Here is a 19,899-nt window from a genome sequence, read left to right as displayed (position 1 = left end):
TTTTTACATCAAATTTTCTATAATATATCTTTTTCCTTATGTCAAGTTAGTAGGTGTTCAGGGCATTTTGGACATTGCAGTACAATTCTCTTGGCTAAACCCCCTTGAGAGGGCATATATATTGCATAGAAGGTGAAGTTTGAGAGTGTGCAGATGAACAATTATCCCCACACATGTAAACTGCAGCCTGTGTGGTGTAAATATACTCTCCCTGCCTGGAACTGCCTGTGTAACACTGTCTCTTTGGGCTCTGTGGTTTCTCAATACATTCCAACTGTTGGGAGGCTGGAGCTTGGCTCAGCAAGCACAGATAAACAGCTTCCTGCATCAGGCTGCCAGTGTGAGGAGCAATGACCTCAGCAGAGAATGTCTGCTTTTCATTACCCTGAGCACATCGCAGTACTGCTAGCTAAGAGAAGGAACAATACAAGTTGGGTAGACTTGACCTGCTCAGGTCTCCCATTACACCTTGAATTTTTTTAATCCTGGCAGGCAGAAAAAAGAGTGTAGAGCCAGGAAGTAAGGAAATGGCTAATTGGTGGGAGAAGGAAAGACAAAAAAGCTTTCTTAGGCTGTTCTCTAAATGAACTAAATGATGAGTCAAGTGGCTAACGCTAAATGGCTAATAGTCATGCAGGAAATCATCAAATGTTCTTAATCTCCAAAAAAGTACACAAAATGCAGAGTAAGCAAAACATGTTACAGAAAACAAGAGAGACTAAAAAGTCCTCAAAATCTTTAGCTCTAACACCATTTAAAGAGAAAGAAGAGCAAAACTGTCACTTTCCAAGAAACTAACACTTTCCAAGAGATTCACAAAGTAGGAGAGAAGCAAAAATACCAGAAACCTGGAACTAAAGGGGAATGAGAAAGAATTCTATGTAGCCAGGCATTTTATACATGTCATTTTACCTCATTTATACAACAACCCTATGAGATAGGTATCATCATCCCTAGCAATGATCTTGATCTGGAAAATATAACATAAAGACATTAACAAAGGCACTTGTAGTTGATGTTATTTACTGACAAAGGGATGGATTCGAGGCTGCTCTATGGCCACCTTGGAAACAGCATTACTGACTATGGCAGCCCCAGAACTCAGCAATCCTGGGCCAACGTATCCTAAAATAAATTTACATGCTCATGACATTTTCTAGTAAGATAGTTTCCACTGTGCTGGTCAGAATTGCATCTGATAGTTGAAGAAAGGAATCACAGCTATGGCCTCAGACAGGAAATTGGTTGGACGTGACCCCTCTTGAGGGATCCTGAGAAACAATTTGTTTTGTGGGGAAGTCATTGACTGTAAAGATGCACCTGCCATGGGGCTGGAAGCTGAGAGACAGACAAACATCTTAGCAAATCATAACAACAGAAAGAAGCTTCATTTGACTTTCATTTCACTTTTCTCAGGGAAGAAGAATCTTTGTGTGGGTGCCAAAATCCTAACTGTCCCTCCTCCTTTCCCTCTTTCCCCTCCACCCCCATCCCAGTTCATTAAAGACATTCTGGTTAAAGGTGCCAGAATGTGTCATTCTTTCCTGCCCTTGTGCCAGGCTTGGGCTGCCAGCACCACAGATCTTCTAGAGTTCTGAGCAAATTATGGAAGAAATTAAAAACATTGATGAATTTAAACTGTTCCATCCTTGATGAGATAAAATTTCTTAACTTCTGATGAGCTACTTCACATTTTTAATAGCACTACTGATCTGTTCATTCAGATTTGTGTGTGTTTACCTGATTGCTAGAGGGGTACTCAGAATTATCAGAGCAGTCGAATGAGAAGAAATATCAGCACCAAGTAAAGAGTCTTTATATTATTTATAAATTAAAATAAATCAAGCAATTTCTCTAAGGGAAATATTTTCACATAAAAAAATTATACCTAAGTTTTATACTAGCTAGCTGAAAAAGCAGCATCCATGAAAACAGAAATAATATCACTGGTTCTTGAGAATACGTCAGCCAAGGATGGAGTTCCTTCATTTCCTCTTATTGAATGGTTTCACAACAGCTAAGTTTCTCTTAACTTGTAGAAAGGAGGGGTGGGGAAGTGAGGTCTCTCCTGACAGGCAGAATCTGGGCCCAATTATTACTTCCACAACCTCTGACTCTGACTTCTAAATGAGTCAGGGGACCAGTGGGCTGTGAAATGGCTTCCTCAGTTACCAGGTCAAGTGCTGCTGGATGGTTTCCTGTAATCAAAACATGAAGAGACTGAAGAGGAGAGATGGATTCTAAGCAAGTCAGCAGCTTCTTCTTTCCTTGATGAATCTGGATTTTTAAGTTTCAAAACAGATTTTGAAGACTCTCAACTCACTACTATGTCTCCCTGCTATAGGATACACCTAGTGACAGAGAAAAGACCAGAATCCTCTATAGATTTTACAAATGACAGAAGTGCCTGGGCCAGTAACAGTGAGGATAGGATTGTTCTAGCTGAAGGCAAAATCTATTCCTGGCAATTATCTGAGTCTGTGAGAATCCAGATGCTGACAATGAGAAATGGGTAATTTTCTGTTATAATGTGTCAATTCCAGCTAAGAAGTGAACTATGGAAAAAAGATGGGGGCGGGGCAGAGAGAAGCATTACCCTTTTGAAGAAGTCTATAATAGGATTAGTCACCATTACTTCACCAGAGCACATTTTGGCTCAATTTAACAACAATAAGTAGGGAAAACACAGAGCAGAAATGGCCCAGAGAAGTGTCAAGTCTATCCCTCATTCAAAGCTGTCAGCCTGGAAATCAGTGAAGTCCTGGTTTGTTCTGATGTGTTTCTTGTTGCTCCAAAACTGCTCCTCTGTTACCATGGGCACGAGAAGAACCCAAAACAACATTACTTAAAGGCTGGATGATGGATAATCCTAAAAAAATCTGCCAACTTTAGAACTGAAAGTTTATACCCTGATTGTTCTAGATTACTTAGGAGAGAAGTGGGTCATCTTTCATAGGGCTTAGAGCACCTGTTTAAAAAAGAAGAAATAATACATATTTTATCATCATAGTTTGTTTTCATTAGAATTACATTTTAAGTGATTTAGGAATATGCACCATTGGAACTTCCTTTTCATCTCCGAGAGTGAATTAATGAAGTTCACGTTTAATGTATGTATTCTAATCAAAACAAAAAAAAAATGGAATTTGATGCTGGTACCTTTTACTACAAGAGTATATTTTAAAAAGTATGCAAATTCCCAACTGAATTCTGGTGATTAATATTTATATCAAGATATAATAATCAATGCTCTTTTTCTAGAAACGAAGATTTCAATCTTCATATTAATATTATAATTAAATAACACAAGTAATTTGTATGTCTAATTATTTTATTACTTTCACTTATTATATATGAACAATGCATAGGGAAACCAACTACTTGTAGGTGGCTTTCCCTGATCACTGCCTATTAAAGTTATTCCATTCTCGGTAGCAGCAAATAAAATCAATCATATTATCTTTTTTGGATACAGAAAGCTTAGGTAGCAAAGGTGGACAAAAGGGTGAATCATGTAAACAGAGATAACTTATTGGCTCTTTGATGGGATGAACCAGTCATACCATGAGATAAGCCCTCAAATGCCATTTCCAAGAGGCCTTCCTGACTATCCTGTATATCACATTACCTTAGTTATTTCCTTGTTATTTATTTTGTTATGGTCATCAGCTGTGTAACCTTGGTAATGTTACTTTTGTGTGTCTGAATTTCATAACGCATAAAATGAAGAGAATATAAAACCCACCTCATGGTATTGTGAAAATTAAAGATTTTATTTACTTCTTAATTTTTTTGAGAGAGAAAGAACACGTACACATGGTGGGGGGGTGGCAGAAGGAGAAGGAGAGAGAGGATCTTCAAGCAGGTTCCATGCCCAGCATGGAGCCTGACATGGGGCTTGATCTCACAACCCTGAGATCATGACCTGAGCCGAAATCAAGAGTCAGATGATTAACTGACTGTGTCACCGAGGTGCCCCAGTATTGTGAGAATTAAATGATAGAATACATGTTATATGCTTAGAACAGTGCCTAGCACATAGCAGATATTTATTAGCTATTAGCTATTGTCTTCACCATCAGTTTACTTCTTTATTGACTATCTCCCTCACTAAACCCTAACGTCCATTAAGCATAATTACCGTGTTTGTCTTGTTCACTACTCTATTTCCACTGCCTACTAAACATGGGCACATAGTAAGTGCTCAAAATTAATTGCTGAATGAATTCATGAGTGAGTGCTATCTTATATTCTCACATATCCTTAAAATGAACCTCTTTCAATGAAGGTAATCTGTGTACTTGCAACCAAAACAGACATCACGAAAGCAGCCCCAAGAAGCCAAAATCATCATTTAAAAACAAAACAAAAACAAGACACTTGGTCTTAAGAAAGAGCCCTCCTGGGCCCACCAACCAAGACCACAGAGTATCATTCATTTCTATATTAGTATGTGGAGATCAAGCTTCCTAATGCCACAGTGTTGTAACTATCAATTTAGCCTGTGAAGAATGATTCCCAATCCTGATAGGAATTCTCAGATTTCAGTCTGTTTTTCTCTCATTATTACTTTCCAATGTCTTAAAAAACCGCATTTCTCATTTTATCTTTACCACAAGAACCTGGTCACACTCTGCTGTGGTTTCTAAGTTACAGCAGCTACTCTAGCCTCATTTTCTTGGATGTACTTCTTCAGAGGTCCTGACCCCATGCTGACACTTGGTCTATTCATAGAGTGGCACCTCTAAATATTAATTCCTTTTACCTTCTACTGGTTGAAAGACAACATTCAGAGGTAGAGGTTGCATACAACATAAAAGAAAATCCTCTGGGATTTAGTATCCTTCTTTCAAGGGTGTCCAGAGGAATATGATCTAAAGAGCTCACAGTCTTGCAGACATACACACACAGTACAGCTTAGCTACTCATGTTTTGCAGCGTACCCAGATTTACTGGAACAATTATGGATTTGTTGGAAAACACCAACAACCAAGAAGTGACAGCACAGGTGAGAGGACAAGCAGACCCAGAGGAAAAACTCAGCAAGAAAGTCTTCCAAAAACAATTTGAAAGAGTACTTTCGTCACTATTTATAGGTAAATTGTCCACCATTAAATGTTTGAAAATCCCAAGGTATGAACTTGAAACTGAGAGATGGAAGTATACCGTTAACATATATATTTTTAAGATTTCATTTATTTATTGAGGGGGGAGGGACAGAGGGAGAAAGAGAGGGAAAGAGAGGATCTCAAACCGACTCCATCCTAAGCACAGAGCCTGATGCAGGGCTTGATCCTACGACCCTGAGATCATGACCTAAGCCAAAACCAAGAGTCCAACACAACCAACTGAGTCACCCATGTCCCCCATTAACATATTTTCTAAAATATCATGTTTCCTATTGTTTAGAGATAGTTCCAATTGTATCCCCTAAAAAGGCCAATACTAAACATTTAAATGGCAATGAACTAATAAGTCACCAGAGAAGGTTAAGTGGTAAACTTTGTGGAGTAGAGTTCATAAAGGAAATTTCAAAGAATTTAGAAATTATAACTAGAAGAGATCTCAAAATATGATCTGGTTAGGTCTCCAATGATGTTAGTCAGTATAGAGCCTTATGGGCAAGAGAGAATAATGGTTTTGAAATATTGCAGAGCAGACTTGATTCCCAATTCTATCACTTATTAGCCTGTGAATCTAAAGAAGCTATTTTAATCTCTCTGAGTCTCAGTTTCTTCATCTATAAAATAGAGATAATAACACTACCTACTTCAAAGAATTATAGTGGCTGAGACATACTATGAGTTTAATTGAAAACTGCTCATTATATGGGGTGCCTGAGTGGCTCAGAGGTTAGGCGTCTGCTTTGGCTCAGGGAGTGATCCCAGGGTCCGGGGATCAAGTCCCGTATCAGGCTCCTTGCAGCGAGCTTGCTTCTCCTTCTGCCTATGTCTTTGCCTCTCTCTGTGGCTCTCATGAATAAATAAAATATTTTTAAAAAGAAAATTGCTCATTATGATGTATAACTGTTACATTGTTATTATTATTAGAATTTAAGACTTTATATCTGTGTCATAACTGGGTAACTGAAGCCCAGAAAATTTTAGAAATTGCCCAAGATTATAGAGCCAGAACTTTTATAAATAAGGAACTCTTCTTCCTAGGGCAGTGTCATTATGCTGCTATGAATCAACACAAAACTGAGGCCTGAGAAGGAAGTATTTTCACTAGATAAACAGAATTCATAATCAAAGAAAATCAGGAGCTTCTACCACTCAGGTCTCCTTGTCTACCAAATACTACTTTTAATTTCATCATATATCCACACCTTTTGAGTCTTTTGTTGTTGTTCGTTTTAAGATTTTGGAGATTTGATGCTAGTTCACTTCTCAAAATAACTTGCCTTGGGCCAATATGGTTTCTGAATAGTGTCAGGTATGTGCCACTCACAGACATTGTGTAATTTTTAGTTTCCTGAGGATAAGAAACAGCTCACTTGGCAACTAGATTTCTATCAGCACTATGGAAAAAATCTTAAGATTTTTTTTCAATAGTGTATTGGTGGATAAAAGCTACAGTTAATAGCATTCAATAGCATTTGGGAACAGTTATAAGATTTACTATTGGCTCTATAGAGTTCAGTATCAGTTATTTAGACCAGTTGGGTTCACTTTTGAGGTGCTACATACATAACATACAGCTTCTTCAAAAATAAGAGTAAATTGTGTACAATAACTTAAAATATAAAGCTTTATATTCAACAAACATTCATTTAACACCCATTATGTGCAAAACATTGTGCCAGGCACTAGAACACAAAGATGAAGAGGCAATGATACCTGCCCACAAGGAACCACTGTGATAGGAAAGACTTATAAAGGAGATGAAGGGTGGAGGAAGCAGACTAAAATGAAAAAAAAAAAAAAAACAGGAAGAAGTATTGCCCCCAGAAGAATCATATTTCACTTGGCAAGGAGCCTCAAGAGTGCTGGTACAGATTAAATGGCCTAGAAACTTGACCCTTAGGCTTGTCAGTTCTGTAAGAGCAAGCAAGGCTATTCAATCTCGGTCTTTATTCCCTGCCCACCTCATTTGCTTCAGCCCACACTATGAGAACAAGTAAGATTCCTTTCCTGATCTTCCTTTAAAGGACTGGGGAAAGGGACAGGCTCTACTACTGGAGAGCCTGTTTTTCCCAGGGACCTGAAATTCCAATCCATAAAAATCTAGCTTTTATTTGCAAGACCCATAGCTTGACAAATAAAGCTAGGGAGAGTCAAGAATCCCCCTAACAGGGATCCCTGGGTGGCGCAGCAGTTTGGCATCTGCCTTTGGCCCAGGGCGTGATCCTGGAGACCCTGGATCGAATCCCACGTCGGGCTCCCGGTGCATGGAGCCTGCTTCTCCCTCTGCCTGTGTCTCTGCCTCTCTCTCTCTCTCTCTCTGTGACTATCATAAATAAATAAAAATTAAAAAAAAAAAAAAAGAATTCCCCTAACAGCAACCCAAGTTTAGGCCATTAGAACAGCTGTCTGATCTTCAAGGAAGCTGTGGAGGAAAGGAAAAAATAAATATGTTTTAAAGACAGACCTGAGCTCATGATTCCCCTTAAATATAAAACTAATAGGGCACCTGGGTAGCTCAGTTGGTGAAGTGTCTGCCTTTGGCTCAGGTCATGAGTCCAGAGTCCTGGGATGGAGCCCCATGTTGGGCTCCCTGCTCAGAGGGGAGTCTGTCTCTCCCTCTTCCTCTGCTCTCTTACATGCTGTCTCTCTTTCAAATAAATAAAATATTTTTTTAAAGAAACCTGTTAGAAGCTATTCTTCCTTCCATAGAATGCTCCCAATAAACCATAAAAAAAGGAGAATCCAAATGATTATACAAATAGTGATGGCATTTTGGAAATACAAATAACATTCTGTATTTCTTTAGCAAACCCTTTCATGAAGACCAAGGTGTTTAAAACAGATTCTCTTTCAACCTAAGAACAATTCTGTGATATTAAAAAAGTTGTCATTATTTTGACTTATACACATTCCAAGCAAGCTTTACAAAAAAACACAATGTGAAACCTATTCTGCCTCTGTAATACTCTAAAATCATTAGCCAATTGACATAGCATTCTGTAGAAAGAAAACTGTAGAAGGAAATCATCCTAAGCATTTCCATAAGAAAAGCCAGCTGTGAAACACACAGACTAAAGGAACACTGACTACAGGCAGAGTAAGTATTCTGAATAATGGAGGAAGTTAAAAATTATAGGAGGAATCTAAAGAAATAAATCTAACAGATCAATTAGTTCTTGAGCTATTATTATCATGGCCACTCATGAGACTTATCACTGGACAAAACAAGCTGCACTAAAGGCATGTCCCAAAACATGTTTGGGCAGCCCTCAACCAACCTACCAAAACTGAGCATTCACTGCCACGACATAATCAGCAATACTCTGCTCTATTCTTCATGTACCTTGCCTGCTTCCAAGCGCCTCCTCTGGGCTCGCCCTATTGGCAAAACACTCAGGTACTTACTATTCAGTGAAGAACCTGGCAATGCCATATTGGCTAATATCTTCCTTATTCTCTAGCAGCTGACACACTGCATCCTCCATGTATGTGAGGACATGTCGCTGGGCTGAAAAGAAAAAATCAAGACAGAAACAGAAAGTGAGAAACAAAGAAGATAAAAGTCTTCCCAGTCCCAGTAGGAAGCCATGAAGATCAATCAAAATGTTGGTTCTGCCCTAGGATGTGGACTAGAACAGGCAGAGTAAACTTGCTGGCCCTAATTGAGCTATGGTCTCAAAGGGTGGAGTAGGAGACAATATAGAACATGACCTATCACCATATGAGTGGCTATTAGTACTACTATCAACCCCTCACTCTTCATTTCAGTGATGAGGGTGACGTTAATGAGGATGAGGAGCTTTGGCACCATTTAGCTACATTTAGCACCATTTAGATATACCTGGGAATTCTTTTCTTTCTGCCTTCTTTTACCCTCTTCCACTTATCCATGTCTCAGAAACTTAATCCAGTGAGTAGTGGTGCCATGCCTGAAGTGTGGATGATCTGCTTCCAAGGAAAACCCAATTCCTTATACAAAAAGTCCCTGAAAAAATTAAAGGGAATTTAATGAAAATGTCACTAATGGTGCTATAAGTTATTAGCCTTAGGACTGTGAAATCTGTGTGGCTCAATTTACCAGAAAGCATGTTTTCTGCATTTGTTGTGACTGGAAAATGTGTGAATTAATCATGGGTTTGTAATAAAGGGTGTATTAGAATTAGATAGACTAAGGGATGCCTGGGTGGCTCAGTGGTTGACCACCTGCCTTCAGCCCAGTGCATGATCCTGGAGTCCCAGGATCAAGTCCCACATCAGGCTCCCTGCATGGAGCCTGCCTCTCTGTCTTTCATGAATGAATGAATGAATGACTAAATAAATAAATAAATAAATAAATAAATAAATAAATAAATAAATCTATCTTAAAAAAAAAAGACAGGCTTGGGTTTGATTCATGGCTCTGTCTTTGGTAGCTTAATCTTAGTTGTTTAAACTACACCTGTTTTCTTCTTTATCAGGTATGGAAAGAAATACTATTTAGCTCTTTCTCAAAATATGGTCAATCAACTTCTTGGTTTAACTCACCCAGTGTACCCTGTTAAAATACAGATTTGTAATCTGACAATATCCCAGATTTAGTGACCTTAAATTTCTACCTGGAGCCCATTCTTAAAAAAAAAAAAAAAGGCTTTTTAAAGAATGGGGAAAATTAACAAGGCAGGAAACAACAAATGTTGGAGAGGATGCGGAGAAAAGGGAACCCTCTTACACTGTTGGTGGGAATGTGAACTGGTGCAGCCACTCTGGAAAACTGTGTGGAGGTTCCTCAAACAGTTAAAAATATACCTGCCCTACGACCCAGCAATTGCACTGTTGGGGATTTACCCCAAAGATACAAATGCAATGAAACGCCGGGACACCTGCACCCCGATGTTTATAGCAGCAATGGCCACGATAGCCAAACTGTGGAAGGAGCCTCGGTGTCCAATAAAGAAACTTTTAAATATAACATTGTACGCCAGTATACAGTTATATTTGTTTCAGATCAGTGCTTTGACAATTCTACCTACTATTCAATGTTCACCACAATAAGTATAGTCACCATTTGTCACCATACAATGTTACTGCAATATTATTGACTATATTTCCTATACTGTACTTTTCATGGAGTCCAGTAGTTTTAAACAAGTACCCTTGATGCTTCTTATGTACCTGAATGTTTAAGAATCACTGGTTTAGACCTTGGGCTTTGGAGTTCAGATAGACCATAGTTCCATTCTCAGCCCTAACAATTCCTAGCTGTGTGACTTTGAGCAAATGACTCTCTAAGCCTATTTCCTCACTGTAAAATGTGGTTAATAATACTATTACTATTCATAATAATAATATTAGTAGTTCTACATCATAGGGTTATGACAATTGAATAATATAACACATGTAAAGTCCCTGGTTTGCTTGATAATATAAATTCTTAAGAGCCTATCTCAAGGTCTACTGGGGGGGTTTACTTTAGTAAACAACATAAGTTAGAGCTTCCATTACAACAGGTGCTCAACAAATGCTTGTTCCTATTCCCTGAATTTTATCTTTAGGTACAACAAGGGTATCCTGCCACAGTTTACATAGAAACTTCCAATTCAGTATTTCCACTTACCATCCAAAAAAATTAAAAATAAACAAATTTTTAAAAGCCCCTTCCTTCTGGGGGCACCTGGGTGGTTCAGTTGGTTAAGCATCTGCTTTCGGCTCAGGTCATGATCCTAGGGTCCTGGGATCAAGCCCTGCATTGGGTTCCTGCTCAGCGGAGAGTCTGCTTCTCTCTCTCTCCCTCTGCCTATTCCCCAGCTTGTTCTCTCTCTCTGTCTCTTGTCTCTCTCCCTTGCTCACTCTCTCAAATAAAAAAAATATTAAAAAAATAAAAAAAATCTACAAACCCTTTCTTCTGGAGCAGCGAGAACAAAAAAAAAATCCTCAAAGTAATGAATACCTTGTCAAAAAGCAATTCCACGAAGTTGTTACTAAGATGGATATTTGTCTCTTTTATAGTTTTGTCCCTCAGGAAAATATGGAGGAATTACCTAAAATTTATAAAAACAGGCACTTCAAGGGGCACCTGAGTGGCTCAGTTGGTTAAGCATCCAACTCTTGATGTTGGCTCAGGTCATGATCGAGCCCTGTGTCAGGGTTGAGATCGAGCCCTGTGTCAGGCTTTGTGCTGGGCGTGGAGCATGCTTTGGATTCTCCTTCTCCCTCTCCCTAAACCCCTCCCCCACCCTAAAAAACCCCCAGATACTTCAAAAAACCATTCCTGAAGTCTTGACAGTCTTAAAAACCAAATAACTTTATCTGCCCACGCTGTACTCAGGACAGTCTTCATTTGACAATGGTAACCTAAGGTTTCACCACATTTGCATGGGCCAAAAATTCAGATGACTGACATGTTTATATTCTGTGACTTATTCTGTCAATATGAGTGCTTCCCAAAGTGCACTATCAAACAACTATCAGTGTACTGCAAACATTCTCTAGCCTCTACCCCCAAAAAGAGGTGAAAATAAAATTAGTGCTTCAGCAACAGTTCTTCCAACTGGAGAACTATTTCTCTAAGAAATGGCCAAAACTATTACTCTGCAATTGAGAGAGAAGTTGAGAGATCACACATGCCAATTTCTGGCATTAACCGTTTTACACCTTAATATATATTAAATTGGGAAAAAATGGCCAAAGTCACATTAAAATCAGAACACTGCCATCTCTGTATTCTCCTACCATTTTCCACCCACTTATCTCCTGGTCTTACATTCCTTCCTTGGACTAGATGGACTTTCTTTGACTTAGATCTACCTAAGCCTACTAGTATAGGATGGGGGTGTTTTGGGTTTTTTGATTTGATGGTAGAAGTGAAAGAGCTCTCCTTAGTTGCTAATCCTGATGCTTCCCCTTCCTGACTTCAGGGACTAAATGTCAATGTGAAAGCCCTTTAAGGATGAAACATTTTCAGAGCAATTAGAATCAAAGTACTTTTGTCCTCCTGGGGTTGGGAAAGAGAAATTCTCTGGAAAATGCACCAAAAAAGGTCAGGGGCAAGGGGGAAGAAAGGAAGGAAGGAAGAAAAAGGTTTATTCCCATTTAACATTCATCTACCAATCTGATGTTTATAGAGTTTAATATTACACATAATAATGGTAACAATAAATGATGCCAATTTGAAACATGGTGCACTGAGTGTACTCATTGTCTTAACATGAATTACATTATGTATTTGCCACAATCCTATGATACATATGTATTTTGCATATGAGATATCATTTTCCACTTTACAAATGAGAGAACTAAGATTTATAGAATTAAAGTAGCTTGCTCAAGATCACACAGCTAACCTAGTGAGAAGAAAAGCCAAGACTCAAACCAAGAACCCATGCTCTTACCACAATACCACACTGCCTTATCGTTAACACTTTGTATAGTGAGTTTTCCCATAAATATGACCTTTATTTTATATACAGCACAAAGGCAGGGACGTATGTTGATATAAAATCATCTGAGAAATGTCCATTGTGTCTGTGTGAACGTGTGTGTACAGGTGTGCGTGTGCGGGCACATTCTGTCCCCAAATGCATAGGTGTGCATGCCAATCAGCATTTGTGTGAAGTTAGAATTTGTCATCAAATTTCAAAGTTTTTTTTATAAAGAATCACTCCACCACAAAGTATTCACCCCCCACGTATTCCTCATTCACAATGCGGAAACAGAAAGTCCTGGTGCCCTTTTTATGTGTGGGTGGAGGGAAGCAGCTGAAGAGCCAGAAAGGGCAAGGAAAAGTTTCTCCCTGCAGAGAATTTCTCACAAGCCAAGTGCAAGGAGCTCTCTCTAACTGCTACTCTCTGGTGGTTTCTTTCACCTGCAGCTCTTATCAGTCCAATGTTCCCTCTGTGGTTAAGTGTACCACCCAACCCTGGAAAATCCTTGCAGTTTATCAAACTTCAATGAGACAGAAGTTCAAAGCTCTTGCCTGGCAATAAAACACGGAGAGTGTCGTTTTATATTATTTTTTAAATGCAAAGGAATAGGCTTTAATTTATGTGAATGATTAAAGAATAAAAATTGCACACCTGCACCCCCAGAGGGCAAAGATATCTGGGCATCTTAGCTGCCCTCCTTGGAAAAGGAAAAACATTTCAGATTGACTTTTCCTCTTTTGCTTTGCTGGGATTCCTACAACAAGCCCAGGATTAACTTTTCTAACATCTACCAATAAGACTCTATTTTTCTGAAATCCACATGAAGGCCCAAGGTCCATGTCTTGCTCAGATAGTATCGTTCTTAACACTTAAAACTTCAACATGCTACACTGAAAAATCTAAGTGAAATAGAAGTAACACTGTATGATCGTTATATGAACCTCTCAAATAAAGGCAATGTGGATCAGATAATTCTTGGTTCTGTTTAACGGCCTCCTGCTGATTGCTTAATCTCTTTATACCACAGTCACTCTTGCTATAAAATGGGTATAATGCTAAGAATGATGTGTCTAATAATAAACTACTTCTTTGGAAAATATTTGGTATATATGAAAAGTAAGACATTAATGATTATATTTTTACTGCTACATACTGATTCTACAGATTAAAATGACACAGCAATTTTTTGCAATAGTTAAGAATATGGGCTCTGAAATCAGGCTGACCTGGATTTGATTTCTAGCTCTGGCACTTATTAACAGTGTGACTTTAAGCAAGTTACCTAATCTCTCCGCCCTTTTCTATAAAATTGGGGAATAGTACCTACCACGTAAGCTGGTAGTGAGAATTAAATAAAGTAATGTATGTAATAATCTTGGCATAGTGTTTGGCACATAGTAAGTATGCAATAAATATTAGCAATTATTTTTCTTGTTGTTGTTATTACTACAGTTGTTACTATGTACCACTTCCAGACATGGCAAAACTTACAAGACAGTGGTTTTCAACACTAACAAACTACCATCTGACCAATATAGTATAGCTCCCATTCATTTATTTAAACTTTTGCTCATCCAACCAAGGATGTTTACAGATTATCTTCAAGGATTCCTGGGCTATATAAACCTTACACATACAATAATATACATAATCATATGCCCATTTCAGCTATACGCTTTAAACTTATAGGAAGCGTTCACGTATTAACTGCTAATTACTCAGGAGACTCTAATTTACATGGGGAAAGTCCAGAACTATTTCTTTTTAACTCTCTTCCCAAGGATAAATACCATCAAAGTATTAGCTTGTTTGTTTTGCAATCAAATAAAGGGTCTCATTTGGAAATGATTGCTTGAGGGGCCTAGAATTTCCACCTACATTAATTAGACCACTCATTTTTTTATTATTATTTTATACAGAGTCCCTATACTAGAATAAACAAGTCTCACTAGAAAAATATTCACATAAATTACTACATGTGATATTAATAGACACATACAAGAGCAACAGCAGTGTAAGTGAAAAGTACAGTATATACATATATCCAACTTTAAATCTGGCTTTGTCCTCCTTTGCCAAAGTCCTTCTGAGACACATTTTAGTCTTTGAAGCCTCTTGAGATTCAGATGCTGGCTGGCACAAATGTTGAATTAAATTAAGACTGTTCTCTGAGATAAGAAAAGTAACCCTGTTAACCAAACAACTTGTCAGGTAAATTGTTTAGAAGTTTCAAGTTCAAGATCATTTATAAATCACTAACATGGTTTGATTTGATTTGGTCTTGTGAAGTACAAATAGATAGCTTACTGGTTTAAAAAGTTAATAGAACTCTAAAATTAATTATTTACATCCTCCATCTTTGCTCGTATGTCCTGATCCAGGAACATGGTATGTTCTGGTAAAATATTTTATCACCCATTGAAGACCATCTTTGATCTGAGACCACACTAGACCAATTTCCTCTGACCAAAGGACATGGGAAATGAGGAAAATCAGTACATATAATCCTTATACAACTCAATGAGGTAAGTAATAGACTTTTCTGACGCTTGGAGAGGTTAAGGAACATGCTAAAAATCTTAATAAATGGCTCATCTAGGATTTAAACTTAGATTTGACTCCAAAGCCTATGTCCTTCCACTATGACCTATGACCTCTCTAAACAAAAACAAAAGCAAATCATAATTAAGAAAAATCCAAAACCCCAATGTGTCATCCCATTTTATACTGTATTATCTAGAAATTGCTGGCTATTTATGTAAATACTAGAAAAGAAGCTTAAATTGGTAACTAAGTTAAAATTATTTATATAATCTTTAAATTGTAAATAAAAAACTGTTTCTTTCTTTTTTATTTTTTTATTTTTATTTATTTATGATAGTCACACAGAGAGAGAGAGAGAGAGGCAGAGACACAGGCAGAGGGAGAAGCAGGCTCCATGCATCGGGAGCCTGACGTGGGATTCGATCCCAGGTCTCCAGGATCACGCCCTGGGCCAAAGGCAGGCGCTAAACCACTGCACCACCCAGGGATCCCCAAAACTGTTTCTTTCTAATTACACATGTAATTATTATTTTTTAAAATTATTTCTAAAATTACTTTTTAAAATTATTTTTGAAAATTCCAACAGTTTAGAAAAAGTTAAAAACTAATCCCAGTTCCCATTGGTAACAGTTGTTGTCAGTTTGGTATGCATACTTTTAAAAAAATAAAAATACATAATTTGTGAGCTTGGTTTAGTTCTGTTTTAAATAAATGACATATATTTTTTTCTGAATCTTGTTTTTTTTTACTCAGTTATGTCTGGGGATCTTTTATGAAACAATATGGAACCAACTTAGCCTTGCAGTATTTCTCAATAGCAAATATTTCCCTATTAGTAAATATTTAAGCTGTTTCCATATTTTTACTATAGAAAACTTTGCTGTGTTGAACATTCTTTTTTTTTTTTTTTAAGATTTTATTTATTCATAAGAGATACAGAGAGAGAGGCGGAGACACAGGCAGAGGGAGAAGCAGGCTCCATGCAGGGAGCCCGATGTGGGACTCGATCCTGGGACTCCAGGATCATGCTTTGGGGCTGAAGGCAGACACTCAACCGCTGAGCCACCCAGCGTCCCTGTGTTGAACATTCTTATACATGTTTCCCTGTGTTGAACATTCTTATACATGTTTCCCTGTGCATATGTGGAAGAGTTTTCCTATGGAATTGGCATGCCACAGGATGCACATATCTTTGTGGGGTTTTTTTCCGGTTTTATTAAGAAATAATTGACAAATATCATTGTGTAAGTTTAAGACATATATCATGACAGTTTGATTTACATATATTGTGAAATGATTATCACAATAGGTTTGGCTAACATTCACCATATAGATACATTAAAAAGTAGAGAAAGAAGAAAAGAAAAAACATTTTTCTCTTTGTGCTGAGAACTCTTAGGATTTATTCTCTTAACCACTTTCCTATGTATCATACAGCAGTGGTAACCACAGTCATTATGCTATACATTACCTCCCCAGTACTCATCTTATAACTGGAAATCTTTACCCTGCCTCCCCACCACCTTCCTCTAATTCCCTCTCCCTAATCTGCCTCTGGCAACCACATGTCTGATTTCTTCTTTAATGAGTTTGGGGTTTTGTTTGTTGTTTGTTTTTAGATTCCATATATAAGTGAAATCATACAGTACCTGCCTTTTCTAAGATTTTATTTATTTATTTGACAGAGAGAGCACAAATAAGCAGAGTGGCAAGCAGAGTTAGAGAAGCAGGCTCCTCACTGAGCAGACAGCCTGAGGTGAGGCTCAATTCCAGGACCCTTGGATCATGACCTGAGCCAAAGGCAGATGCTGCACCAACTGAGCCACCCAGGCACCCCCAATATCTGTCTTTCTCTGACATTTTCACTTAGCATAATGCCTTCAAGATCCATCCATGTTACAAATGGTAGAATTTCCTCATTTTTTGTGGCTGGATAATGTTCCGTTATATATACACACTACAACTTCATCCATTTATTCATCGATGGACACTCAGGTTGTTCTCATGTCTTGACTATTGTAAATGATGCTGCAGTGAACGTACAGATATCTTTTCCACTTAGTGTTTTCATTTCCTTTGGATATATTCCCAGTAGTGGAATTGATGCATCATACAGTAGTTCTATTTTTAATTTTTTGAAGATCCTCCATACTGTTTTCCATAGTGGCTCTTCCAGTCACTATGTGATCACTATTGTGATTCCAGTCACAATCCCACCAGCATTCATAAGGTTTCCCTTTACTCTACATCTTCATGTTTACTTAGACATACACAATTGTTTTACAAAGCAATAAATTTTACAAAAATTTATTCCAATTTACACTCTTCTTAGCCATTAGACTATCTTTTCACTATCCTTGGTCTAAGACTTTGTAATTTTGCCAATTTAACAGCTATAAAATAGATTTTCATTGTTGTTTTAATTTTGGTCTTCTTAAGTACAAATAAAGTTAAGCATATTTTCATGTTTATTTGTATTTTTTCTGTGAATAATCTGCTAGTATCCTTTGCCATTTTCCTCTCTGGTTCTTTTTTCGTCTCCTTGATTTATAGTTTTTTTTCCTAATTCTATATATGTTGCAAATATATACATCTACCTTATGACTTTTACTTTAATTTGTTTATGGTATCTTTCATTGTATAGACATTTTAACTTTTGTGCTTTTGTATTGTTCAGACAGACCCTCTCTACTCCAAGTAAATAAACCTATTATCTTATATATTTTTTTCTAATATGATCTTTACTTTAAATAATTGGGTCCCTTACCAAATCATGAATTCACAATTAGCACAGTAAGCATAATATAAAAAGAAATTTAAAACTTAGAGTAGAGAAAAATAAACGCATTAACTCCAAATCAGGCCCCTTCAGATATTAACTAGCTCTAAATATAAAACAGCTGTGTGTCAAGTTTAACTTTGGGTGCCCAGAAAACACTGTAAGTGGATCACACATTGCATATGAATATCCTAATAAACATCCTTGATATAAATGCAGGAGGCTTCCCTCTTTTAATAGCTCTTAATCATTACAGGGTTTGCTTAAAGGTAGTTAAACCTATAAATATAATAATAGCAACAGCTAACATTTATTCAGGTCTCTGCAAGAGAGCCTTCTAACCATTCTATGGGCATTAATTAATTTAATTCTCACAACAAACTTATGAAATGGGTGCCTCCTTTATTTCCATTTTATAGATGAAAAAAAGGAAGATTCAGATATATAATTTACCTAAATGTTAACAGCCTGGTGAGTAGCAGAGACAGGATTTGAATCTAGGTCTATGGTCAGGACTGCACTATATTGCAGCCCTTAACGAGCTATGCCAAGTGGAATTTTCTTTTAAAAAAAAAAAATACTTGAGAGAGAGAGAGAAAGAGAATAAGCAGGGGGGTGACAGAGGAAGAGAGAGAAGCAGGCTCTCCAATGAGCAGGGAGTCTGACTCAGAGGTCAATCCCAGGACCCTGAAATCATGACCTGAGCAGAAGGCAGATGCTTAACCAACTGAGACACCCAGGTAGCCCCCAAGTGGAATATTCTAAGGACAAGTTACAAATTAAGGAAAGATTTCTTACATTAATAAATATAAAACAGACAAAACTAATACATCCAAACCACCACATTGCTGCTATTCAGCTAGTCAAACTCAAATACCAAAAGACACACTGAGGGCAAACAAAGCATTACACGTATGTTAACATCACCTGTGACAACCAGAAAACAAGAGTTCACTAAAGATCTTTATGTAAAGTGGAGGACGAAAAACTGAAGTCCACTTCCCTCAACCAATAGAGGTATTGTACAAGTTAACAGCTGTGCAAAGCTGAGTGCTTTGACATTCAAACAGTCTCTAGCCAGTCATTAATCCTTCCTTTTTCTTTCTTCCTAAAACTGGTGATTTTTGATATTTTGAGGATGTCAGTAAAGGTCATGTACTTAAATCCTATTGCCTCAGTATTTCTAGCCTAAATCTCATAATACAGAATTAGTAGGTTGGAGTCCTGTAATTTCAAGTGCCAGAAGCTACAGGAAAAAACAATTTTTTAAGGAGGCTTTTACCGAGATCCAAACTTAAAAGTACTCAGCTAGCTGACCATAACAAAATGTACTGCCTGAATATCCAAGAAATCTGAAGTGGCAGTTTTCCACAGTTACAATCTATGGGACATGTGAAGAACACAAGTAATAACCGTCATGACAGTAGCTTTGCAAAAATAGTTACTCATAGAACAGTATTGTTATGAAATCAACTCCATAAAGTCATAACACTATTTTCCGAAGGCATCATAGGTTAAATAAAACCCTATAAACTGACAAACATGGAGTAAATCAAGTGCCACTCATAATGTCATGTCAGGCAGGGAAGTATTAAAGTTACAAGGCAAGGGGCACCTGGGTGGCACAGTTGGTTAAATGTCTGACTCTCGGCTTCACCTCAGGTTGTGATTTCAGAGTTGTAAGACTAAGCTGCATGTTGGGCTCCAAGCTCAGGCAGAATCTGCTTGAGGTTTCTCTTCCTCTGCCTCTACCCCTCCCACTCATGCTCTCTCTCTCTCTCTAAGATAAATAAATGAATTTTGGGTACCTGGATGGCTCAGTTGGTTGGGCATCTGCCTTTGGCTTATGTCACAATCCCAGGGTTCTGGGATTGAGTCCCACATTGGACTCCCTGCTCAGTGGGGAGCCTGCTTCTCCCTCTGCCTCCCTATGCTCTTTCTTGCTATCTTTGTTTCTCTCTCTCAAATGGATAAATAAAATCTTTAAAAATAAATAAATAAATCTTTAAAAAAAATTTTTTTTTAAGTTACACTGTGAAAATCAATTGTG

General features: G+C 37.7%; 1 protein-coding gene and 1 long non-coding RNA gene across 9 annotated transcripts in view; one reads left to right on the top strand and one right to left on the bottom strand.

Annotated features, from left to right (window-relative positions):
- CSTPP1 (centriolar satellite-associated tubulin polyglutamylase complex regulator 1) overlaps window positions 1–19,899 on the bottom strand; it is a 199,516-nt gene that overhangs the window by 144,930 nt on the left and 34,687 nt on the right. For all 5 annotated transcript variants that reach the window (XM_077863113.1, XM_077863107.1, XM_077863112.1 and 2 more), the window contains one exon: window positions 8,532–8,634. In XM_077863113.1, coding sequence (XP_077719239.1) covers window positions 8,532–8,559 — 28 coding nt within the window. In that variant the 5' untranslated portion in view covers window positions 8,560–8,634. Of the gene's footprint in view, window positions 1–8,531; window positions 8,635–19,899 lie in introns of those variants that run through there.
- The window catches only part of LOC144292587 (uncharacterized), a 79,825-nt gene that overhangs the window by 35,576 nt on the left and 24,350 nt on the right, over window positions 1–19,899 (top strand). For 3 of the 4 annotated variants that reach the window (XR_013359978.1, XR_013359975.1, XR_013359977.1), the window contains one exon: window positions 14,908–15,051. This is a non-coding gene — a long non-coding RNA (uncharacterized LOC144292587). Of the gene's footprint in view, window positions 1–14,907; window positions 15,052–16,755; window positions 16,827–19,899 lie in introns of all 4 variants that reach the window. The other variant, XR_013359976.1, reaches the window with a different exon arrangement.

The sequence above is a fragment of the Canis aureus genome, chromosome 21, assembly GCF_053574225.1.
Source record: "Canis aureus isolate CA01 chromosome 21, VMU_Caureus_v.1.0, whole genome shotgun sequence".
NCBI lineage: Eukaryota > Metazoa > Chordata > Mammalia > Carnivora > Canidae > Canis > Canis aureus.
The sequence above is the reverse complement of the archived record's forward strand: the minus strand, read 5'-3'. Positions and strand labels throughout refer to the sequence as shown.